Below are 25622 nucleotides of genomic sequence, written 5' to 3' on the forward strand. Positions count from 1 at the left end.
GGTAGTGTATATAATACTGTTTATTTATAGCTCGTCTTTAAAGGATTCTTTGAATCGTAAGAAAATATTATATTGCATATTATGTGAAAGTTTTATTATATCATAATTAGTATATTTTTTCCTATGTGTAGAACATATAAATGTATAATACAGTTTGTATTATTGTACGTTTTTTTTTTTTAATAAATGGATTTAAAACAATATAGAAGAGTGTTTTAGCGATTCCAGTTGAACATTGTGTCATAAACATTGATTGTGAAGGTGGAAAGAATGCAATGACCTCAACAAAGTGATGTATTTGAAATATGTTGGAGGACAGCGTCTCCTCCTGCAGCAGCAGTAGCAGCAGCTGTTCACTGTTATTCCACTGTGGATGTGCCGATACTGAATCACTCACTGAAGGGGAAGCAGTCGTCGTTATGAGTGAATTGTGACTCACGACACGTGTCGTCGTCCCGAGAACACGCACGATTTGTACAGTAAATACCAGTCGTATCTGTTATCGTGATCATTTTCCACTGTGTACAGTGGTCGTATAATGAGCTTTTGCCGAATTTGTCACAAGAGTACGTTTTCATTGTATTTCATTGACAGACCGGTAAAAGAAAAACAATGAAAAGATCAGAGGTTATTTCTGTGTGGCTGTACAACAATGTTGTAACTGATCACCAGGACGACAAGGCTGTGACAGCTGTGTGAGCTCTCCGATTTGGCCAACCAGAATTCTTCACGGATGGGCTTGTTGTCTATATTTAGAGGGGCACAGTTATATTGAAGTGGCCTCATATCTCTACTGCCTGTAGCTCTCCGTCTACACCAGCTTGGGACAGCTGATTGGAAACTGCCTCAGGTTCATTCACTTCCTGTCCTAAAAGAATGGATCCCCAAAGCTTGAGGGAAGATCTCCGTCTGTTCCAAAGTACCTTGTTGCAAGATGGCCTCAAGGAGCTTCTGAATGAGAATAAGTTGATAGACTGTATACTGAAGGTTGGGGACAGAAGCATCCCCTGCCATCGGCTCATTCTGGCAGCATGTAGTCCTTATTTCCGGGAGCTTTACTTCTCCGAGGAAGGAAAGGAAGAGAACAAAATGGAGATTGTTCTAGAAAACCTGGATCCCAATATCATTGAGGTGATTGTGAATTACATGTACTCGGCTGAAATTGACATAAATGACGACAACGTGCAGGATATTCTGGCCGTCGCCAATCGCTTCCAGATCCCGTCAGTGTTCACAGTCTGTGTCAACTTTCTGCAGAAGAAGTTGTCAATGAAAAACTGCCTTGCCATCTACAGACTGGGACTGATGCTGAACTGCGCCAGACTGGCAATAGCAGCTCGGGATTACATTGCAGATCGGTTTGAGACCATAGCCAAGGACGAGGATTTCCTAGAGCTTGCTCCACCTGAAATCTTTGCTATTATTGGAGCCGACTCGCTGAACGTAGAAAGGGAAGAGATGGTGTTTGAGGCTTTGATGAGATGGATCCAGAAAGACAAAGAGAAGCGCGCAAAAACCTTAGCAGAGGCTTTCGGCTGCATCCGCTTCCGTCTGCTCCCAGAGAAGTACTTCAAGGAAAAGGTGGAGAAAGATGAACTCATCAAGGCCGACCCTGAGCTTCTCAAGATACTCAAAGTCATCAAGGAAGCCTTTGCGGGAAAGCTGCCCGAAAATAAAAAGGGAAAAGAGACCGAGGAGGGAGAGGAGAGCAAGATTCCTGGCTACCTGAATGACACTCGCAGATACGGCATGTATGCCAAAGACCTGCTGGTGATGATCAGTGACACTGCTGCTGTGGCCTACGACAGCCAGGAGAACGAATGTTTTCTCGCCGCAATGGCAGAGCAGGTCCCACGAAACCACGTCAGTCTGGCATCAAAGAGGAACTGTCTGTATGTGTTAGGGGGACTGTTCGTCGACGAAGAAGACAAAGAGAACCCCATGCAGTGTTACCTCTACCAGGTAGGAAAAACATGTTCAAATCAGAAAACGGGAAAACTTTAACTATGAATATTACGTTCAATAAGATGGATTTCCTTTTATTGTTTTTACCAATATCTAAAAACAAGACTGTGTTTGTGTGTCTCAGTTTGACAGTCTCACATCTGAGTGGATCGCTCTGCCACCGCTGCCGTCTCCCAGGTGTCTTTTCGGCATGGGGGAATTTGAAAATCTCATCTTTGCTGTGGCGGGAAAAGACTTACAGACCGATGAGTCACATGACACCGTGAATTGCTACGACACTGTGTAAGTTCAGTGCCATCGACCATTTTGGATGTTGATTCAATGGATGCTTATTTAGCACTATTTCAGTTTAGTTTTAGTTAATTCAACAAATGATTTTGGTAGTTTTAGTTTAGGTTTTATTTTGAGGAATTGACTAGTTTGAGTCTAGTTTTTATTTAGTTTACTTAGTTTTTCAGGTGTTAAGAGAAAAGGTGAAAAAGATGAAAGAATGTGTGATACCAAATATGGATTATCAAATCCTTTAAGTTCATTCTTTAACCTTGCAGGTATATCAATCAGTTAACTAAATAATTTTTTCACTGCTAGTTTTAGTCTTAATTTTTGTTAAATGTGCCATATGTAAGAATGTGGCCAAAAACGGTTACTAGATTCAAATTCAAAATGCCGAGGTCTTTTAGGTTTCGTTTTCTGACGTAACTGGCAACCTGTGGTTGCTCGGCAGCTAAGACTCTACTGACTGCAATGATTGGTAGATGGCGGTAGGTGGCGCCACATGCCAAAACATGATTTGCAGTCTGCAAAATATATTTTTTAATGTAAATATTTTGTCTGTACTGTTGTTGTTGGAGAGTTCAGTTTGTTATATGAACATTATTCCTGAGTCTCTGTGACATATTAAGAGGATTTTATGGCCAGTTGCTTTAGATTTATTACATAATGCACCTTTAACTATAATAACCCTGCTGATACGTTTTCACTCTCTGTCTTTATCCGCCCTTTTAGAAAAATGAAGTGGAGTGAGACGAAAAAGCTGCCCCTGAAAATCCACGGCCACAGCGTGGTCTCTGAGAACGGGCTGGTGTACAGTATCGGAGGCAAAACAGACGACAAGTAAGACTAGCAATGCTAGGGCGTGATAATATTCAATTCAAAATACAAATTTTCACCAATACATTGACCCCCTTTTTTTGGTACGATTTTGTCTCTTGCTGGTAAAGTAAATCCACCAACAAGATGTTCGCATACAACCACAAGAAGTCAGAGTGGAAGGAGCTGGCCTCTATGAAGACGCCCAGATCCATGTTCGGAGCTGTCATCCACAAAGGGAGGATTATTGTTGCTGGAGGAGTCAATGAAGAAGGCATCACAGCTGCATGTGAAGCCTATGACTTTGGAACCAACAAGTATGTGTGCCGGTGAAGGTTCTCAGTTGTCAGATCATCCATCCATCAATCTGTTATCTACCGCTTTATCCTCCACAGGAGGGTCACGGGGGTTGCTGTGCCTATCTCAGCTGCAGGGTCACATACACAGACAAACAACCATTTACTCACTGTCACACCTACGGTCAATTTAGAGTGACCAATTCACCTAATCCCCAAATATGCATGTTTTTGGACTGTGGGAGGAAGCTGGAGAACCCAGAGAATACCCACACACATACGGGGAGAACATGCAAACTCCTTGCAGAAAGGCCCTTGTTCCAACTGGGGCTCGAGCCCAGGGAACGCGGGGTCTTCTTGCTGAAAAAGCGAGAGCACTAACCACACCGACCGTGGGCCCTTGTCAGATCATGCTTATCCTAAATGCTTCAAATGTAGTCAACTGGACAAGTCAAAAAGGCTTCATTTGACCTCAAGGACTCTGAAAGCCTGTACTCCCCCACCAGTCAGTCAGATCAGATGGATCCATTTGGATGAGAAGCAAAACGTCCTCTAGAAACACCAGGACGTCCAGTTGCCTACCCTTAAAGCACGTATGACCTTTAATTTGTACATATAACGTAAGCCCTTCAACTTAAACTATTCGTTTTGGATATATAGTTGTCATAAATGTGTTTTGGATTTTCTTCAAGATCATAAACATTGCGACATTGGTCTGATCTAAAATGTAACCGACTTCTACTTTAGAATACTCAACTTCCACCAGTTAGAAGGGAGAGGGCAGGAACCCTCAAGCTTATTTAAATCTTTAATAGAGATAATAAATAGAGGCACAAAAGCCAGAGGTGGAATAAGTTAATATGAGTTGTACCTTGTTGCAGGTGGTCACCTTTCACAGAGTTTCCCCAGGAGAGAAGTTCAGTCAACCTGGTCAGCTGTGGAGGGCTGCTGTACGCTGTCGGAGGCTTCGCTATGGTGGAGAATGAGAACAAAGAGTGTGCACCCAGTGAAATCATTGACATTTGGCAGTACGTATTGATTTCTCATTATTATTTTTTAAATTGTCTTAAATACATTTGGTGGAACTCTTAATCCATGATTTATGCTTCAATGGTTTAACTTCCTCACCAGGCATGAAGAGGACAAGAAGCAGTGGACCGGTATGATCAGGGAGATGCGATATGCAGCTGGAGCCACCTGTGTGTCCATTCGTCTGAATACAGCCAGGATGCCCAAACTGTAACAACACTCCGTTCACTGCATTGTTCCAGATCAGGGTTTCTCACTCCCGGTCCTGGGGAGCCACTGTCCTAGCCGTGTTTTAGATGTTTCCCTGCTCAAACACACCTGCTGAAGCCTGATAACAAGCCATTTGTTTGAATCAGGTGTGTTGGAGCAGGGAAACAGCTAAAACACGGCTAGGACAGTGGCTCCCCAGGACCAGGAGTGAATTCACTTTCACAGGTATGCCACATTTAGAATACATTACAACATTTAGAACATCACATGACAAAACATCGGGGATAGACTGTTGTCTGTATATGGTTTTACTTTACTTTTTTTTGTTTAAAACCTGCCTTGTTGCATCTTGGGGAGTCCTATTATTTTGGTGGCTATTTTGATTGCATGAGTGGCTTTTGACACTGAACATAATGAAGAAGCATGTGGAACATTAAAGCAGTATAGGCTGAATAATGCTTTTGTATGACGCACGATATTGAGTCCTTTTTAGTGTGTGGATGACAGACAGTCATTGGTTGCTGTGTAAGATCAGAGTGGCTCAATGTTTTTTTTTCATTTTAATACCTCAAATAGCCTTTACCCCTTTTATTTTGAGTAAAACTATATCATAAGTTAACTTGTTCAGTGAAATCTAAGTTTGAAATAAGTTTTCCAATCTCCTTGCCCTTAAAATATAGCGCAGCCAATTGAAAATGGCTTAGAGACATAAAAACATGCATTTAAAATAAAAACAGTGGATTTTAAAAAGTTTGTCCTCCATTAATTGACAATGTGCCATTGGAAATTGTTAATATCAAGTCTGTGTTAATTGAAATTATACCATGAACATACAATTACAAATAATACAAAAAACTAATTGCAATGATATAATGTATAACATTTTTTTTTTAAAGTAATTTAATACAAAAGGATATTGTACACCATCATACTTCACATGAGGTAGATTTATGTCAATTTTAACACTTGAATATTAGCCACACTGGTCTCTGTTCAGTCACCCTGACAAGATTTGTGGGGTTTTTTAAACCATACAGAAAGCTCACTTTTAAATGTAACATTTCTTTCATTATCCAATAACTAAGTCTTTCAATAAGAAAATCTATGTAAATATTTTCTTCTGTAGATAATTCTTCCAGGCATCCTGTGTTGAAAGCTCCATGGAGTTCCATTCAAAGTGAGGGATCTGCAAAGAAAAACACACAATTCATTGCCATTGTATGCATTAAACGGGCGTTTCTTCATTATCACTCCGTCATCTCACCTGAACAACGTGATATCCCAGAATTTCTAGGTGTCTTTTCCTCATCAGGGTTGCGCCTTTCATATGATGAGAGTTTTTACAGAAGCACTTTGAATCGAGAAAGTCCACAACAACTCTGAAAGACGAATAAAAAGCAGCGTCACATACCATTTGATCTCTTATCAGTGCAACTGTTCACTTTCAACATAAACTCAGGCTGTATTCTGTATAAGTTGCTACCGTTGAGCTCCCGCCGGAAGATCATGTGTGACGTTTTCCAGTGGGCTCGTCTCCCATTGAACCTTCCCTTGGTCTGATATCTGCTGTGTGCTCAGATTACTGTACAGCAGTGGTCGCAGGTGTTTGTCCAGTATGCATTCAAAGTCTAAATAGAAAGAAACAGGGTCACATTACATTGTTTTATAGTGCAGATACTGACTTAATTTTCCATCCAATTTTTCCATAAATTTCCATCTTTTGCACATAATGGACATACAGAAAGAGAGGAAATTAGCAATATGGACTCTTAAACACCTGGGAGGGTAAAAACAGCGTAAGGATACATACATAAAAACCATAGTTGTGTTTATACTATACTTGTATACTGAAAAATGAAAAAGGAGCAATCAATTGTAGGATTTCTGCACCCATTATTGTTCCTGTTAAATGCAATCCAAGCACTTAGGGAAAAATGTAAGCTTGTCCCCTCAAGTAAGCACAAATTTCACAAAAATTATATTAACTTAGGCCCTTTAAGAGGTGTTACCTGCAGACAGCAGAAGTGCCGTCAACAGACGCTGCCGTTCTCTTGTGATTGTGTGTATCCTGCCATATAGTATGGATTATAGCTTATGTTGATTGAACGAACACACTAAAGAACCCCAGTACACGTATGACTAGTATTTGACAAGACTGTTAAACTCAGCCTTCTTGATACGGACCCCATAATTGTTACAAATGCATAAAGGTTTTTCCTTCAGGTTTAAACACAAAAGAGATCGAATACAATCAAAGCAGTGTTTAAAGTATTTGAAAATGAATGATGTTTACTCACCCACTGTGTAAAAGTACGGCGTGACGACTGCAACTCGAACATAGTTGACGCCGCCGAGAACTTCACCCAGCATTACGTGGATCTGCTGCTGCACGGGACTAACAATGAAGTTCCCTGAAAAAAGCATTTTGATCGTATGAACTGAAAGTTCTAACGAACAAAGACTGGAAGACATTTAATCTCGTTAATCTTGATACCATTCTTTTGCATCTGCTGGCAGTAGAGGTCATGAAACCAAGGCACTTGGAACTCGGGACACCCCAGGCACACGGCACGATTGAGCTCCATGAGGCGCAGTCGAGTCTGCATGTTGAGGGAGTCGGATAAAGCTGCAAAATGTGACGTGAAGAAACATTACGTGTGATAAGATTAATGCTAATCACAGATACAACTATTTCCCATGTAATTTAAACTCTCTGGACACGTACTTTCTAACTGCGAGTCCAACTTTCTCAGAAAGTCTATGCAGAAGATTTCTCTGACCAGTTCTTCAGGAAAATAGTCAGCCACAGCCAAAGTGTATGCCAGCAGAACCAGCATGTGTGGGTCAAAGGATTCTACATATATGTGGAGAGATGGTGTCAGTGTGATCATAAAATTAGAAAAACTAAAAGTCCACAATGTAGCTCATCACTTACTGATATGGGGAGTGAAGTGCTGAATGCACACTTCATACAACTCATCTGATTGTGCAGGATCATAATTCAGGACAGTAAATGGAAGCAGGGTGGCGTATGTTGCAGAATAGTGAATCTTGAATGAAAATGACAAAGGAAATGTTCACTTAATGTGTAATAAAATATTTGAAACTTAACATGCCATGATGTTTCATGAAGTACCTTGTCAATGTCCTTAATGACAACACTGGCAATTCTGTCCATCAGAGGAGGGCAGAGGTGAGCCATCCTGGTTAAAAAGAGAGCCACCTCCACCACATTGCTCCCGTTAATTTGATCCATCATTCTCTGCAGTGTGACCATTGTCTCTTGGAGCAGCACTTCTTCAAACCACTCTCCTGTGACATACCTGAGCTCCTCGAGCACAAAGCTTATCCGGTCAGCGGTTTGCAGCCTCTCGTGGCCACACTGGTTCAGAGTCTGCAGCAGACGCACATACCTGCTGGGAGCGTTGTGACGGTAAGACGGATCGTTCCGTATCCACTTGGAAACAGCAAAGGAAATGTTGTTGAGTTCATTCAGATTGCACTGCGGCACCACTGCCTCCACACGGGATTTCACTCCCTCGTCGAGTCGTGGGCAGGGCAGCGTGGACAGAACACGGGTCAGCATGGTCACCTCGGTGGGAGAGACACTGCGCTGCAAAAAACTAAAAATAAAATAACAAGCAGTCAGACAATTTTGTATTCTATTGAAGCAAAAATGATCCTTGGCTAAAATGAACACTTACGTGACCAACATGTCTTGAAGTTTAGTGAAGAGTTCGGGGTTGTGGTACTGCAGCAGGAGAAGAGTTCGTGTGATTCTGGCCACATCCATTGGTTTATACATATGAAGTTTCCTCTGAATTACTAAGGCAATTCTGGAAAATCATTTGGGAAGAAAACATTTAAGTGTTTACTTTTTAAAATCTGATATATATCACTGGAATTTTGGGGTGATTACATAAAATGCATGTTTATGAAATGTTGAAATGTATCTTGTAGTGGGAAAACTCTGTGAACGTGAACATCTCCAATTACACAACAGCAGGACAGCTTCATCAGATGACAAAGGCTGTACAAAAAAACTTGTAAATGGTTCCATTTCCAAGCTCAAGAATACATTTTGAACTTTCGTTTTTGGCATTGCTGTAGTGCAATCCCCTGTTACTTTTCACCTGATTAGTATTGTTGGTTACAATAATCCTAAACTCAGCCTCCACAACACAAGTGGTTATTTCCTCTACAGCAGACACCCAGAGTGTTATTTGGTTGATAGCCAGGTATTTGGCACAAATAACTGGTTCTGGATAAGGTACTTTTAACTGCCTTGATAGAAAAGGGCTATGAAACTGATTTGCAAATATGTGCACCAACATGTCTTGATGAATGAAGTTACTTCAGGTGCAATGTGACTGCAGTGGAACTCACTTGTTCAGTAAGCTCAGGTTCCTGCTCTGAATTTCTTCTAATGCTTCTGCTACAGCAAGGGCCTGCTGTGCACTTAGCTCATCTGCCAACAGGAAGGCAGTGTTCTCCAAGCTACAAGGAATTAAACCACAAAAAATACAACTGGTGAGAGTTATGGACTTCTGAAACAGGCTGAATTTCCACTCCACTAATAATGAAACAAACCTCTCTCTCATATCTGGACTGGCCATGGGAGCCAACGCAACAAACAGTTTAGGGAAGGAGAATGAATCAGTGCTTGAATCAATCAGTTCTATCAATCTCTGCTTCACAGCCAGCCTGAAGTCACAATTGTTGAACTGCAAGGACTGATACAGCCCCAAGATGATGCCAATGTCCTGTTCATCCATCCTGGGAACGCTGCACAGGAGGATCTGGTTGCACTTCTCCAGCAGAGGCCTGTGGATGTACTTGATGTTGCGCATGAACTGCACCACTCTCCGAAGGTTGTTGTACTTTAAGGGATCCATATCCATGGTGTCCAGAAGATCGTCAGCTCTTCTAATAAAGGCATCTCGGAGCCGGGAAGACACCAGGGACGATGTACTTATCATGAATGTAGTTAAGATCCTACAAAATCAATGCCACAGTGTAAATACTCACATTAAGATGCTTAAATCTGATCATATTTTTCTAATGACCAACCTGAAATCATCAATAGACGACAGCTTCTTATCCACAATGTTGGTGATGTGGCCCATGAGGGGGCTGTGTTGAAGGTGCTGATGAGTGAGACAAACTGCAAACTTGGAAAGGGACCTCATTGGAAATCTACAAAAATCCACATTTATAATTCATTGCCATCAAATTGCCATTAAACATCTGCTCAACCTCCAATATCCAATATGAAATAACAAAAACAAGAAAATGAAATGTTACCTGTCTATTCTTAGCCATGCTTCTGAAACCAGCTGTTGAATGAGAGAATCATGTGGATCCACATTAAATCTACAAAAGACAATAAGGTGAACTGTCATTTCAACTTTATAAGTAACATTATGTCATAGTATCTGCAATTTGACGTACCTGAGGAAGCTGTACATGATGTCCACCAACATAAAATCCTCCATTAGAGCAATTTTGTTCTCAGCCAAGACCCGGAGGGTCAAGAACTGAGGGTGGCTCTTGATGAGCTTCACTGTCCTGAGCAGCTGAGGTTTGTCCCTCTGAAACTGCCACAGCATCTCCACAGCACAGCCGACATGGTTCACTGTCAGCTTGGCCTTGTTCTTGGCCACCACATCAAACACCTGGCCTTCCGCAGAGCAAACCTGTAGCTGCTCCAGAACCTGATCTCTGCACACTGTCCCACCATGAAGGAGCCTACGAAGGCAGGAATTCACACACCGGAGCCGAAACATAATCACAGACCTGAACTAAGGTGATATATGAACTGTGGCTTTCATTGCACCAACACAGTGTCTATTATCCTCCTCAATGTAAAACTGACAAGCAGATTCAGCCTACTGATTTCACACCCAGCAATATTTAGTCTGAAGGTGGTCGATGCAAGGTTCTCCTTTGGGGACATCTATCAAGTAAAAACACACACACAAAACAGATAATTTAATGTGGTTCATAATGTCTTATTATACTTATTATACAACAATAATAAACCAAATGCCAGACATGACAGTGAAGGTACCTTACTCGGCTCCGGGGGACTTCATCTCTATTAGTTGTGAAGAAGCAGCTCTCACAGATTCCCTGTATCTCCTCTGCTCTAACTATGTGTTATTCAGCTCAGTTTTGTAACGAGACATTCACGTGGGTAAAGAAACAGTCACATAAAATGGCTGAAGCGACCGGACGGCCCCTGCTCCTCAATTCTTTGCAGGTTACAATGATTCTAACATGTATTATCCCACAATAAATACAACACTGCTACTAAAATGGCTCATTCAAAGTCAAAATTGTTCAGCATGGGTGCTAAAATGTCTCACTTCCGTAGCCAAAGAACGACAGAATTATTACACCCTGTGTTTGTCTTTCAGGCAGCAGCTCGTTCAACCGCGTTAACAGTATCGCAACAATTTTGTTTAAAAGCGACGAGAAACGTCTGTGTTTAGTCTGTACATGTTAATATACAACCAACTCATGTCTATATGAATTACTAATACAATTCAAGGATGTATAAGACGCAGCCTTAGGGAAAGTTGTACCTGACAGGTGAAATTTAGGGCATCTAAACACACACAAGCTCGTCGGTGTGCGTGCTCCGCTGCGTTGACTGGCGCACGAGCCTCGACAGCGATTGACGTCCTCGCCGCGCCATCTTCAGAAAACAGTGAGCTCAACGCTGAATGAAACTTAATTTTCGTCGTCTGTAAGAAGCTGCCCGTTGTATGGAGTGATACCCTTGTTTCCCAGGTGATGTGTTTTTGCATTATCGGCGTTATAGTGGCGCAATATTCAGTCAATACACTAAATCGGCCGGCGTTGTGTTACGAAGGAGAAGCCCTCTCTGTGTTATGTAGCCGAGGCTAGGCGAGCTTGCTAATGCTAACGCCAGGCCGTGCCGCTGGATACAGGCATTGAGAGTGAAACCGCATCGATTAAATCCACGTTGTGGGTGAATAAACGGGGATACTTAAAACCCAAGACTAAAAATGTGTATCTAGTCACCATCATTACCGTAACGAGCAAAACTATCATTGCACTACCTTCCCTAACGTGTATACAATCCAGCTGTATGAGCGACGTGTCTCTTATTTTTCTGATGTATAGAACACTACCCGTTTACATTCGATACCGTTAATGTTTTATTTTCGTCTTGAACTCCCTCAGCTGTTAATATCTGGAATGTGTGACCTTGTGCCGCGCATATCATGTTATTTGTCACTCATATTGGTGTGATCTGTGTCTTTGACCTGCAGGAGTGTTTGGTCAGCTGTGGTTATCATGGGGATCAAGGTGCAGCGCCCTCGTTGCTTCATTGACATCGGAATCAGCAACGTGCTTGGTAAGAGCCAATCTTCGCTCTCTAATATACTCAATCACTCATATAATCACTCGCCAGTGAATTGGATACACCTGACATCCAAGAAAATGGTAGGAGTGGCACTCAATGTCGTCTTGCCCATCTTGCTGCAGCCCATCTTGCCTAAATGTTGGATGTGTTGTCATTCAGAGAAGGTCTTAAACTCTGATTAATCATGATCACCATCATGTCAATTGTCATTGGCTTAGCCTCTGCATACCTTGTACTGGCAAGTTAAAATAGTATATGACCAAAAGTTTTCTAAACTGATGTCTCCTTACAGTTGGCAGAATTGTGGTGGAGTTGTTTTCAGACATCTGTCCCAAAACATGTGAAAACTTCAGATGCCTCTGCACAGGTGAGTAATGGATTTCCTTTGTAGGAATATTCCAGCAGACTTTTGTGTGGTACTCTTTTATAATGATAATTATTATTCATGTTTCATCCAGGTGAGAAAGGCATTGGTAAAGGAACTCAGAAACCCCTGCACTACAAAGGATGTCTGTTCCATCGTATTGTTAAAGACTTTATGATTCAAGGAGGAGACTTCAGTGAAGGTGAGCAAATGAAGGCTGAATGTTTGAATGGTGAACTTAGTTTTAAACAAATTAGAACTTTTCAGGGAATGCAAGAATGAAGTCACTGAAAGTAAAGCACAACTTTAAGTGTTGTAGGAGATCATGTGTACGACCATTTAAATGACTGAGGCAGAGGTGTTGGTTGGTGTTTGCCTCTAGACACTTGAGATACGTTGACCAACCTGAGTTGTTTTCTGTGTAGCTTCATTTAAATAGCAGATGAGTTACAGAGGGAAATGAGATTTGACCTTTATGAATTTCACATTGGCTTTGGTTGCATTTACAACATAAGATGCTGACACTATCACCAAACAATATGAGAGAACACCCTATGTTGTTGTGTATGCTATAGTCTGATGTGCAACTCCCCTTGTCTAACATCTTAGGCAATGGAAGAGGAGGTGAATCCATCTATGGAGGCTTTTTTGAAGGTAAAGCAACTATCTGAGTTTTTAGAGAAGTTTTCTGAACTGACTTTGTCTTCAAAGGTGACACTGATCTTATCCTTCTCCCCCAGATGAAAGCTTTGCTGTTAAACATAACAAGGATAACCTGCTGTCTATGGCAAATAGAGGCAAAGATACAAATGGATCCCAGTTTTTCATGTAAAAACGATATACATTTAACATGTTTGATATGTTTTATCTTAAAGGTTGTTCTATTTAAATAATGGTGTTCATTTTTTCCTCCCAACTGCTTGCTGTGAAACTTCAGAACAACAAAACCATCCCCTCATCTTGATGGGTAATTGCTGCTTGGTTGAAAATCTCACATTTTATCGTGCACAATGAACAGCATGTTTAATTGAAGCTCAAACCACTTTACTTTCCCAGCGTCCATGTGGTTTTTGGCCATGTTATCTCTGGCCAAGAGGTTGTTCAAACCATGGAGAGCCAGAAAACAGATCCTAACAGCAAACCATATGCTGAGGTGAAGGTTATGAACTGTGGAGAGCTGGTCCCTAAGTCAAAAGGTTTGTTTGCCAAAAGATTTTTCAGTATTTTCAAACTTCTGTCTCATTTAATCCTTGTAATCAATATCCATCCTTAGTTTTGAGTTAGGGGTGGTTGTAACATACTTTTACGTCTTTGCAGCAAAGAAGGATGAAAAAAAGAAAGCTCGAGCTTCCAGTTCCAGCAGTAGCTCCAGTGACTCTGATAGCTCCTCAGATTCTTCCTCTGACTCTGAAGAATCTGAGATAGAAACCAAGAAGCACAAAAAGAAGTCAAAAAAGCAAAAGAAGAAACAGGAGAAGGAAAAGAAAAGGTACCTGATGAAGTCTAACATTTACAATGTCACTTGTAAAAACTGTATTTTGTGTCTCGACTGAGATTAGTTATGTTTTTTTCCCAGGGCTGAAGTTGTAGTTCCTGAAGAGAAAGAACAGGAGGAATTGGTTTCATCTACTGTACGTCCTGAGGAAATACCGCCCATCCCAGAGAACAGATTCCTCATGAGAAGAAGTCCTCAATCTGTCCAAAACCAGAAAGAGGAGGTTAAAAAAGATCAGAGGAGTAAAGAGGAAAGACCAAGAGAGAAGTCAGTTTCCTTGACGAGCATTTATTTTATAATCTGTCTTTGTTAGAATTACTTATAATCTTAATCATTTTATTTCTTGTTTTAGCCTGTCCTATAACTCTCAGTCAGCATATAACAGAAGACTGGTGATGACACGATCTGGTCGAAAGATAAAAGGCCGAGGTCCGAGGGTAAGTGCATGTAACGATAACAAACCAAACTCGTGTCACAGTTCTTGAATTATTTAAATTGCATTTTAACATAAATAAACAGTGCTGTTTTTTTCTGTCTTGACGTTACTTCCTTTTCATAGTTCAGTGTCTGTACAAAATTAACTGGTTTCTCATTTCTCCAATCCAGAGATACCGTACTCCTTCTCGATCCCGTTCAAGGTCCAGAGATCGTTACCGCCGCAGTGAAACTCCTCCTCACTGGCGTCAAGAGCTGCAGCGTCAGAGGATGCGGGCAGTCACAGGCGAGCGCTGGATTAAGGGAGACAAGTAAGACGCCGCTCTACCTTCAATAATAAAATATATAAAAAGAAAATGACCAATTTGGGCAGAAAAATTATACACTTTCTATTTGAAACTTTGAAATGATCAAAAGCCCTATTATTTTCCCAAAGCATTTATTATTACTTAATTTTTCCAGTCACAGCTTTTGTGATTTCCACCTTGCAATATAGAGTAGTGAGTATTTTGATCACACCTTACATGAAAATGGTTCTGTTGTTTTTAAATCCATTACAAGGTGAATGAACTGAAGCTTGAAGTTGCAATATCTGGTAGAAAAATTATAATTAGTTATTTCCCCCATATCATTCAGCCCCTCTATTTTATTTGTTTTGTTATATTGCAGTTATTTTATGATAAAGCATTATTTATGTAATGGATGTATATATGTGTTTTTATTCACATTATTGAATCATTAATCATCATCATTAATTAATATTTGCTATACATTTTACTTTTCTTTTTCTGTACAGGGGCGACATGAATGAAGCTAAGAACGATGCTGCTAAAGCTCAGAGAAAAGAGAGACGGGCCTCTAGCACAAAGCATGAAAAAACGTCAGAAAATAAAAAAGACAAGAAAACTCGGTCACATCGATCCAAAAGCAAAGAAGATGCTGCTGTAGAGCAGGAGGAGAAGCAAAGTAAACATAAGGCAAAGAAGCAAGACAAATCTCAAAGTCGCAGTAAAAGCAGAGAAAAGAGTAGACGGTCAAAAAGCAGAGAGAAGAGTCACAAGCACAAAAGTGACGAGAGGAGCGGCCGCTCAAGGAGCAAAAATCGAGATGAAAAGAAAGAAAAGGAATCCGAATCTGATCAAAGTAAAGATAGGAATAAGAGCCATGGGTCTGACAAAAAGCCTAAAGAAGATACAAAAGGAAATGATGAGAGAACTCGATCAAAGTCAAAAAGCAAGGAAAAGTCAGAATCTAAAGACAGGCATAGATCAAGCAGCAAAAATCGCGATACAAGCAGAACTCCAGCAACGAAAGACAAGGAAGAAAAACAAGAAAAAGACAGGGAGAGAGGCAGGGAACGCAGCAAGAGTCAGGAAAGACGGCGCAGCAGGAGTCAGGAAAGACGACGCAACAGTGAAAGAGACGATAAGAGGAGAGGAGCGTCTAGGGACAAAGAAGCTCGAACAAGAAGCCCAGATAGAAACAAGACTAGAGACTCGTACAGAAACAGGCGCTCCAGAAGTAAGAGCAATAAAAGAGATCACAGCAAAGATCGGTCATCTCATAGAAAAGACAGAGTAGCTGCCAACCGAAGGAGAAGACATAGCAGCAGTTCAGACAGTGACAGACACGAGAAAAGAAAGAGTCACAAGAGCCCAGACTCCAAAACAAGAGCAAGCAGTGCCTCCAAATCCAAAGACAGAAGAAGTCCGGCCAGACCCAAACCAGATGGTACAAAAGATAAAAACAGAAACGACCGCAAGAGAAGCAAATCCAGCTCTAGCTCCAGCTCTGACGGGGACTGAGTCTGTGATGGTTTCCTTAAAAAGAAAAAAAAAACAGATTTGGAATTCTTTGAATTGTTATTTTATACCCACTACTCTCTCTCTCTCTCTCGCTCTCTCTCAACATACACAGCACCAGCTTTCTGGGGCATGTTCATATCAGTCCTTTAGTGCTAAAACACAGCTCACAGTTCAGGCAACTGGAATGAGTCATAAAATTTTATTCGGAGAAAAAAATTCAGCAAATGAAAGATGTGTTTCAATGGAGAGAAACCTGAGCTGCTTACAGCTGCCCTCCTCTTCCCTGAGAATAGTGCTCAAACTCTCAGTTTTGTCACCAGTGGCTCGAAGTGAAACTGATCTTTTACCACGGTTTCTGTTGAATTTCATGTCCTGTACTCGCTTCCAAAGTAGCATTTCAGTTCCCTGGCTTTTATTTGTGAAATATTTGCAGTACTGGCAGATGTGGACAGTGAATTTGTTCCCCCTTTAATCACGAAACACCTGATGAGAAGCTAAATCTTTAGTTAAGATGAAAATATATTAATTTAATTGTACTTTCAATAGTGAATCTACAATTAAATGTAATACAAAATGGCCCTTTATGCTTCTAAATTGGGGTAAACGTCAAATTATTTTTACTACACCAGTCAATAGACTCATTATGTCTTGCATGTGTGTTTATCCCAGTCATTGAAATAAATAGATCTGTACATTCATTTTCTTTCTTTTGTATGTCACAGTTTTACTGTAATTCATTTGTTAACCAGTTTTGAGATGCCTCTCTTTCTTTTTTGTTCTTTTTTTTTTAAAGAGAAGTCATGCCGTTAAGGGGAAAAAAACGGTTTAAATGAATTATGTTTTGTGCAAGTCCGTTTTAATTACTCCACCAGTGTAGAATGATTAAATTGCCGAGTTTGGATTTTAAAACCGTTGTTTTTCTTCAATTTTCTGAAAATGTTGCAATTAACTCTATATTAGTTTGGGACGGGATGTGATCACTAATTAACCTATAAATGTATTCATGACATTGTTTGTATATTCAGAGGACGGGTTAAAGCAGTCTGTGCAAAACATAGAAACAAAATAAATGTGGCCCTCTGCACAGTAGACATTTTGATAGGCAGGTCACTGACGGAAAATCACGAATGCTTTGCCCTGATAATATCTAAATTCCCAACATATCTTAACCTCAACTCTGTGAACTTAAGAACAGCTACATTACTTTCATGATTGATATTAGACCAATACCCAAAATTCACCTACTGCCAAGAATGTGACCTACTGACCCCCAAAATCTTATTTTACTTATATTTTATATGAATATACATATTTTTTCAACAGTCTCCATGTCACGTGACTCCATGACAGTACTCACCAATACAAAAGTTGTATTACTTCCCCACTTATAGGACCCATATTGTGTTTATTGGTTTACACTGCAATTGTAGCTATGACAAGTCAAGTAATCCTTTGTTCCTTTGCTCTTAAAGAGACGTTTCTTTACACTTCATGGACTGGTTCCTTTTTACACTTGCAGAGATAATTATTTTTCAGTGTGGTCATTTTCTCTTAAGAAAATTGAGTAGATTTAAAAGATTGGATTTCAGGAAAAATACAGAAATTAGACAATGTTTTGTACTAGCAGATTTTTATCACATTAAAATAATTAAATACACTGAACCAGCTTTCTCAGAATAACATTTAATATAATAGAGTGGAATATCATTGTTTAATGAAGAGAATATTAGAACCATTTCATTGGCTTTCTAAATGCAAAGTTTCCAGTGTTTTGCTTCACAGTAAGCAATGAACACACCCACACATTAACATATAAAATGACACCTTTTTGCATCTATTTTTAAGCAGAGAGGAGCCATGGTGGGGCTGAGAGATGAGTGCAGCAGACCTTTGACCTGGAAGAATAGATGCACAAGAACAACAATTAAAACTTCATCAGTAAGTAAACGAAAAAAAACGCTTAACTTGGGCTGATCTACAGAACAGACATAAAGACAGAATGAATGAAAAAACTTTCAACTGGTCCTTTACCTCATGGCTGGGTCAGACCATCAGGTTAGCTTGTGAAGGCCTCGAAGTCCGAGTCTGAAACAACAAGTAGGAAGTGTCACACACAAACTACAATTTAGAGACGAGAGCCTAACAGAATAGGGCAGATGATCACATGTATTTACATATTCAGGCTCCAAAAAATGGAATCGTTCAGATTAAAGGTCTTTATTATACAGCAGATGTACTATCATTATGTAGTGATTGTAATGGCATCAGTAATAGACAGTTACTTTAATATTCTCAAAAAAATAAATCCAACTCCTCTTTTAGCTCAGACTTTATTATTTTTAATTTCCCTTTTAACAAACTGAAAAAAAAACCAAAAAAAACAGTAACACTTGTCAGTTCAATATCGCACAAATAATACAGGCTGAAATATTCCTCTTTTCTAACTCCCTCTCCTTACACAAGTAACACCTCAGGAAGGAGACATGATGTGTAGAAATTTGTTCAAGCTGATGATGAACTGTCACCTTTTAAAGTGAAGGCAAAACCCATGCAATACAAAACATCTCAGGTGGAAAAAAAAGTCCACGACGACCACATAAACTTTGTGCTTAGTGTGCAGTGGAAACGCAGGGAAGAGACACTGCCCACAGTATTAAGACAGGCACATCTCTCAACAAAAGCATTTTTACATTTTAATACAAATTTATGGCACCAGTAGTTTTTTGTTTGTTTTGTTTTTAGCACTTTCTGTCACGCACATTTTGTCTCTCTCTATCACAGTAATTGGGATTTTTAACACTGCAGAATTGGTCACGTCCTCCAGAGCTGTCACGCAGCAGTGTTGCACCTCTCACACTTCTTCTACTTGGACGTTGAATTCCAGTGCAAAGGAGGAAACAAAGTGAGTTACTAGGAAACGATGACCAACCGTTCAGCAGAAGTTAATCTGGCACTGCAATTGGTGGCATTCGCCATGTTCATGTTCTTATTGCAAGGACTTTACCAAACTTTACCACTAGATGTCACTAAATCCTCCACTCTAGTGCTTCAAAACAAGTGAGTGTAGGAGGAGGGAATTTTTTTGCAGCTGTTGCTCCTCTACGATGGCATCTCAAACCAAGAACAGACTGAAAGACACTTTCACACACAACACCACTGCCACCACACAAACACAATAATCTTACCACTACAAAATACACACACACAAAGCACTTTGTTTACTGTAGTGAATTAGCTTTGCTTATAAAAGACAACTGATTTACTGACTGAACATTTAAGCATGATTAGACATCTTCAAGTGTGTAAAGGCACCAAGGAGATCAAAGTGTGATTCGTTTTAATGTTAACATGTGGTGATGTTTTAGTAAAAGTGCATCTTTGTATAAATAATTCATATATATATGTATATACTGTTTAGAATGTGCCTGTTCTGAGGAGCCTGAATGTAGTCCGGGGTTCGAATGATAATCTTATCTTTTGGGGGGGTCAACATACTCATTTCTCATTCATGTACATTATAATCTTTACACAGAAAACAAATAGATGAGCTGTGTGCTTTAGGTCTGGCCCTAAAAACTCAATGCTGTGTTACACCGACGCCCTTGCTTTTTAGTTGGTTTAACAACCTCCACAGTACAATTTTGCGACCTTCATGGGAGCCCGACCCCTTCCCACTCATTTTAGTAATGTGTGAATATTTGGCAAAGTAACATCATTTATTTATATGTATGTATTGTTGGATAAAACTAAATATTTCCCTTTCGCTTTTGTGTTAGTGGATCATCATTATTATTATTAGGAAACCACTAACCATGTCAAAGCTGATTCACACTTTCTCCTTTAGAGGTGTTAGGACTGATGATGATGTGTCATCAGCTGAGTCACTTCCACAAAATAAAAATCTGGTGTTCACATTATATTAGAGCTGGTCAGTTAAAATGAATGAAGCATTCAAACACACACACATACAGACTTAGCATATAATACAGCCACACTTCTTGTCCTTCTTCACACTGCCATCACCATTTTTCATGGCAGGTTCAAGCTCTTCTTCACTGCACTGAGCTGGGGCTGACTCAGGAGAGAAGCCTGGTGCCCCGGTCTCCTTCCCCTCCCTGTCGCACCTCCCATCTCTAAACCCTGAAGACAATTTAAGCTGCCCCTCCTCATCTTTCTCCTCTGCCACAACCTTTACATTTAATTTTTTTGTCTTGACAGCCCCACCTCCTCTTTGGCCACTAAAAGTTCTGCCCCCACCCCCAGCACCTGATATGAAGCCAGTAGCAGCTGCTCTCTGCTGTGCTTCCATTTCTGACAGGCTGCATGCCAAAGCCATCTGCAGTTCTTCGTCCTCGTCATCCTCTTCGCTACCTCCCACAGTCCCTCCGTAATTGTAGTAAGGGGCGGAGCTGAATGACCGATGTGTGGCTGCAGAGAGAGGGTTGGGCTGGGACCTGTCGCACTCGGCAGGTGATCTGTTTTGGATGCGTGGCTTCTGGGGAGAGTGGTGGGACTGGGCCTCTCGTCGACTCAGCTCCAGAGCGAGGGCCATTTCGTCTTCAACACCTGGAAAACAACACACAAAAAAACAACAGTGCAGGTGTGTGTGTGTGAGTGAGTGTGTCTTTACAGGCAAAACTGAGCAACATTAGCAGCCATTTGGACATGTTTTAGCAATAAAAGCACAGGTGTTACTGATCACATTAACAATGGCTCTGTTCAGTTCATGTCGGTCGATACAGTGCGACAGTGAACCAGCATGCACCCTGAAACTAAGCAAACTAAATGGAACACAGCCATCATTAAATTGATCATTTACACCTGTGCTTTGCCTGCTGTCAAAATGCCTGCTTTGCTAAGGGCTACTTTTGCAAATTCGTGCTGAAATACACGGCTACCACAGATTTCACTTCAGTAATACTACTTAAATCTTTTTGCAAGTGGTTTGCTGGTTTAAACAAAAGAATAAAATGCATCACTAAACAAAGTATTGTCTTACCATTAATTACGACCCTCTTTAGCACTCCATCCTCCTCAACTTCTATTTTTTCCTGCCCATTTTCCTTTATCCTGTGAAGACACAGATAAATGGTGGTGTTAAAAAAGTGTCTCCAAGTCTTGGCCAGGATATTCACCGTAGTTCCAAAGTATTTGCTGTGGCACCTGGAGGCTAATTCAGTGCCAGATGATAGAGCTTTGAGATTGAAGCTCCAACATTACTGTATGTTTGTTTGTTTGTGCTAACCTGTGACCATCACCATTTACAACTCTGTAGCTGTAATTTGTTGTCTATGAAAATGGAAGTAATCTAGAGCTGGCCCAAGGTTTGTTATATGATGATCGGTGTTTTCTGTGAATGCTGCAGGTTGTTCACATACTTCTTGGTAGTGGTGCGTTTGCCGTTTACGATGCGAGTGGAGGTAGAAATGGATCTGAAGTTGCCCATTCCTCCACCAAGGCTCTCCATCCCGTCCAGACCCCCCATGGAAGAGGAAAATGAGGTGAATTCAGCTGAAAAACACAGGTGTGGAGATTGTAATACAAGTTATGTTTACTCACTGCTGAGAGTGTAGATTGACAATGACTTTACTTAACTTTAGTCACCTAATACTTTAGCATGAAGTGTGATTATCATTATTATGATCATGGGTGGTGTTATGTACATTTTGCATAGTTTTAGAAACAGTTGTAAAACTGCTGACTTAAACTACAAGTCCTTACAGTATGTGACTGTTTACCATTGGTTGAAGGGAAAGAGAAGAAGCGACTTGGGCCGAGACGAGAGGAGGTGGAGCCTCCAAATGATGAGAAGTCATCTGAATGAAAGAGACATAAATCTGTGAGTTTACAAACATGTTTCATTGCAGTAATGTTTGTGAGATCCAAGTTTCAAAGCAGCTTTAGACTGTCCCAAGAATTTTAACTTAACCAATCCCAAAAATGTGTTCATTAAAATGGGTGTTCATATTGCATTTTCTTCATACATAACAACATATGTGGAAAAACTACTACTGCAATCTGGCATATACATAGGTTTCTGAACAACCACTATGTGCATGTCCACATAAAAAAAATGAAACACCATGCCTTAAAAATATAATACAAGTGATAAAAAAATAACCCTTTTTGTGTCTATGACTTACCAAAGAAACTAGCAAATGGATCCTGGCCACCAAAGAATTCTCTGAATACCTCGTCTGGGCTGCGGAATGTAAAGGTGAATCCTGGGAAATCTGACGAAAAGTCAGAGCTTGAGGAACCTGAGGAATGAAGGTGTGGGAAAAGTAAATAAGGGAGAGGATGAATAGATAGAGGGTGAAATGAGAGAACAGTGAGGAGATTTAGGAGTGATAAAAATAGGAAAAGGGGGAAGAGGTGGAAAGATCAGACCATTTTCTAAATTTTACCAATAATGGATGCAACAATATCAGAGTAAAAGCAGAGCAGGTTTTCACTAACCTGTGTGTGGCATTCGGTCATTTCCAAATCTGTCATAAGAATCACGTTTACTCTCTGTGATGAAGAAAATAGTGCAGTTTAATGGGTGAATCAACGCACCATACTACTATACAACAAACATCAAATTTTATTAAAACTTCCTAACCCTAACCATAACATAAAAAAACTATCCAGCTCTTGTATATCAACTGACTTACTGTCAGACAGGACTTCATAGGCCTCAGCAAGTTCTTTAAACTTTCTCTCTGCTTCCTCCTTGTTGTCTGGATTTTTATCTGGGTGCCATTTCAGTGCCAGTTTCCTGTACCTTAAAACACACAGAGAAACATAACTACACATGGTCACACATACAAGTAATGTACACAGTGCAGGGTTCCCACACCTTAATTGACGCCAAATTCAAGGACCAATTCCCTCAAATTCAAATGTTCTGGCATGGTTTAAGGTGGGAGGGCAACTTTAAGAGCTGCTTCACTCATGGCGTCCACTTTGTCCTTGAGATCTTGGGCAAGTCAGACTTTGTGATTTTCTTTGCTGAGCCAGAGAGTTCACAGGCATCACGTCATTTTTAAAATTTTTAACTGACTTTCTCACACTGATATCCCTATAGCACGCTGCTTTGGAAGCAACCAAAAATTCAAACTTTCCACCACAAATGAAGTCTCACGGTTTCTACCCAAGTGAAATAAAGCTTTAGTGTAAATAAGTATGACTGCCTGTATATCCTTCAGAGAATCTCAGAATACTCACGCCTTCTTAATGTCGTCCTGAGAGGCTGATTTGGGCACACCCAGGACGCTGTAGTAATCCACCATGTTGTCTCCTGTCACTCCTAACTCTCCTGAAATAAATGCACGACAGTATACGTTTACGTTACGCTTTTTTCAAGTAATGCACATACAGTAACTCTCTCCTTTTTAAAATTCTGCATCCCAAATACAAAACACAAAGAAAAAACAAACAGCTCAATTATAAGTATAACTTGCATGTGAATTCTGTTCTCGTCTGTAGATGTGCACAGGCAAAACTTCATTCTATTTCAAATTCATTGCAATGACCAGTGTTTCCGATTTAGTGCAGGGGTTTCAATCTCAAACCAGTTTGGACAGTGTATCACTTATCACTTGTGACTCGTTTGTCACTAAATTAGCAACAGGTAGAGGCAGGTTTCATTTTCATAATCAGGCCGATGAAACACAACCACCTTGTGTCCTTGAACTGGTCAGACCTCAGTCGAGTCAGTGATTCTATTATAGCAGCACAGTCAGCATGCTAACATCCATGCCGGCCTTAGTAAGTGGACTGCTGCAGTTGTGGGTTTGAGGCGGGGATTTCCAAACAGAGGTAAATAACTCATCTTAACTTTCAATGCCTCGTGGGGAACAACCGTCCGCGCACACACGTACGATTACCATGTTATTTCTAGCGTTATGGCATCTGACAACTGCTTCTGACAAGGCCTCGTAGGCCGGCACAAACTGGCTGTTCACCATTTCATTGGTTAGCTGATTAATCATGGCCATGTTTGCCATGTTCCCATCCAATGATTACATTTTGATTGTTCAGTCAATGTTTCATTAAGAATACAGTGTGTAAGAATTAGTGAAATCGAAAGGTGAGACAGCACGATGGCCTTCACATGGCAGAATGGATGTTGTTCTTTGTGTCGTAAGCTTGCGCTTCAAAACACAAAAGACACACTCTGAATAATTTGTCCACTTTGTCCAGTCTGCTGTAAAAACAGTGTCTTTGCCTTAAGTACATACTGTATAAAACTTAAGGATGGGACAATACCTTTTTGTGTCCGTTACCGATATCACAAACTCGAGTATCTACCAATACCCGTCCGATACAGCCATTTTAGACTATGAAGCTGTTAACACATTTGTGCTGAGTCATTTCATAATTCTCCAACTATGTAACAAATAATTTTCTCACAAAAAGAAATTAACAGCCCAAACATGACTCAGCTAAAATGCTTTTGCTCATTTTTTATTTATTTATTTCTTATATCAGGATATGTGTGATATCGGTCAAAGTCAAAACTAGGGTTCAGTTTCTACTAGTCATAATGATGTCACTTTTGCCATCCACATGGAGTTTGTCATTATGGATACCCGTAACTGAATTGTTGATAACTCTAATTTAAGTAGTTTTAGATATCTACAACGACATTATGACTAGTCATGATGCAAGTTCAAGATATCTTTACTTATCCTCAATTGAAGTTATCTACATTGTCCTTTTCAGATATCATTTTGAATAGTAAAACCTGAATTACAGATAGTTTATATTAGTAGGAATGACGTCATATGATCCCTTATAGGTAATGATCAGAGGAAAAGAAGACAGGACCAACATGTCAGCCACAGAAACATCAGTACAGTCGACCTAAAACCCAAAACTACAGAGGCAGCAGATGCACTTGCAGCGACAGGTTCAGTTTTATTCCCAAGTACCGTTAACATTCATGGATACCGTGGACATCGTTCTGCCTTCCCTATTATGGTGAAGTTAACGCGTGACTAAACTGAAGTATTTACGGACCGTGTTAGCCGTACATTAGCGACAAGTTGTCACGACTAGCCAGGCAGAGCGAGCAGTGGACGTACCGTGTAAGCTCCGGCCTGAACGGTCAAGGAGTTTAGTTCAGCTGTCTGTCCACCACCGGCCTGGAGGGAGCGTCGACGAACTCATGAAATGAAGTTACGATAGCGGTGACTGTGAAATGCTGTCACCGCTCTGCTCTACGTGTGTGTACATACGCACACACACACCCTTCTTATTCGTCAGCCCGTCTCTTCTTCGTCTTCGTCCACGAATGCCACAAACACCGACGCATAAACCCGGTGAGCCTCCGACAAAACAGGCGAATTGTGAGCCCCGTTTGCCCCTAGCGTTAAGTCACTGTCAGTTGAGAGGGGAAAAAAATAGAACGTCTAGAACATGCCATGGCCAGACCTGCGCCCCGCCTCACTCTGTCCCTCTGTCTGTGTTTATTCAAGGCTGTGAGCACATTTTTTATTTCAAAACTTGTCTTTTTAAGGACATTTTGTTCATGAAAGGATATTTTAGGCTG

At 40.5% G+C, this 25622-nt stretch overlaps 4 protein-coding genes across 6 annotated transcripts; 2 read left to right on the plus strand and 2 right to left on the minus strand.

The window, feature by feature from the left end:
- The first annotated feature begins 807 nt into the window (after positions 1-807).
- On the plus strand, positions 808-5322 carry klhl41a (kelch-like family member 41a). 2 transcript variants are annotated; one of them, XM_083908277.1, is made up of 7 exons: positions 808-1962; positions 2090-2247; positions 2971-3078; positions 3186-3371; positions 4232-4378; positions 4482-4627; positions 4795-5322. In XM_083908277.1, exons 1-6 carry the CDS (start codon positions 877-879, stop codon positions 4591-4593), a joined length of 1797 nt encoding a protein of 598 aa, XP_083764403.1. In that variant the 5' UTR covers positions 808-876; the 3' UTR covers positions 4594-4627; positions 4795-5322. The 2 variants fall into 2 exon arrangements, with proteins under 2 accessions (XP_083764403.1, XP_083764402.1); XM_083908276.1 differs by having other exon boundaries at positions 4482-5322.
- Positions 5323-5680: 358 nt separating this feature from the next.
- fastkd1 (FAST kinase domains 1) lies at positions 5681-10375 on the minus strand (the record flags this gene model as incomplete). The annotated part of the gene is made up of 14 exons (XM_083908275.1): positions 5681-5775; positions 5854-5968; positions 6073-6217; positions 6887-7000; positions 7084-7215; positions 7315-7443; positions 7525-7639; positions 7726-8212; positions 8294-8425; positions 8976-9086; positions 9180-9584; positions 9660-9785; positions 9894-9962; positions 10041-10375. The coding sequence occupies 14 exons, from the start codon at positions 10373-10375 to the stop codon at positions 5692-5694; spliced, it is 2499 nt and encodes an 832-aa protein (XP_083764401.1). The 3' UTR covers positions 5681-5691.
- A 930-nt stretch (positions 10376-11305) lies between these two features.
- Positions 11306-17016, plus strand: ppig (peptidylprolyl isomerase G (cyclophilin G)). The gene is made up of 13 exons (XM_083908837.1): positions 11306-11384; positions 11891-11976; positions 12278-12352; positions 12444-12551; positions 12959-13003; positions 13090-13177; positions 13287-13316; positions 13406-13545; positions 13667-13838; positions 13926-14111; positions 14197-14281; positions 14451-14590; positions 15076-17016. Exons 2-13 carry the CDS (start codon positions 11916-11918, stop codon positions 16082-16084), a joined length of 2139 nt encoding a protein of 712 aa, XP_083764963.1. The 5' UTR covers positions 11306-11384; positions 11891-11915; the 3' UTR covers positions 16085-17016.
- Positions 17017-17757: 741 nt separating this feature from the next.
- On the minus strand, positions 17758-25413 carry dnajb2 (DnaJ heat shock protein family (Hsp40) member B2). 2 transcript variants are annotated; one of them, XM_083908939.1, is made up of 11 exons: positions 25156-25413; positions 23294-23384; positions 22741-22850; positions 22544-22597; positions 22228-22344; positions 21823-21900; positions 21463-21595; positions 21084-21154; positions 20351-20650; positions 18116-18169; positions 17758-17979 (listed from the first exon to the last, which is right to left on the minus strand). In XM_083908939.1, the coding sequence occupies exons 2-10, from the start codon at positions 23356-23358 to the stop codon at positions 18141-18143; spliced, it is 957 nt and encodes a 318-aa protein (XP_083765065.1). In that variant the 5' UTR covers positions 23359-23384; positions 25156-25413; the 3' UTR covers positions 17758-17979; positions 18116-18140. The 2 variants fall into 2 exon arrangements, with proteins under 2 accessions (XP_083765065.1, XP_083765064.1); XM_083908938.1 differs by lacking the exons at positions 17758-17979; positions 18116-18169 and having other exon boundaries at positions 18219-20650.
- Between the last annotated feature and the right edge of the window lie 209 nt (positions 25414-25622).

Source organism: Microchirus variegatus, assembly GCF_963457635.1.
Source record: "Microchirus variegatus genome assembly, chromosome: 22".
Taxonomy (NCBI): domain Eukaryota; kingdom Metazoa; phylum Chordata; class Actinopteri; order Pleuronectiformes; family Soleidae; genus Microchirus; species Microchirus variegatus.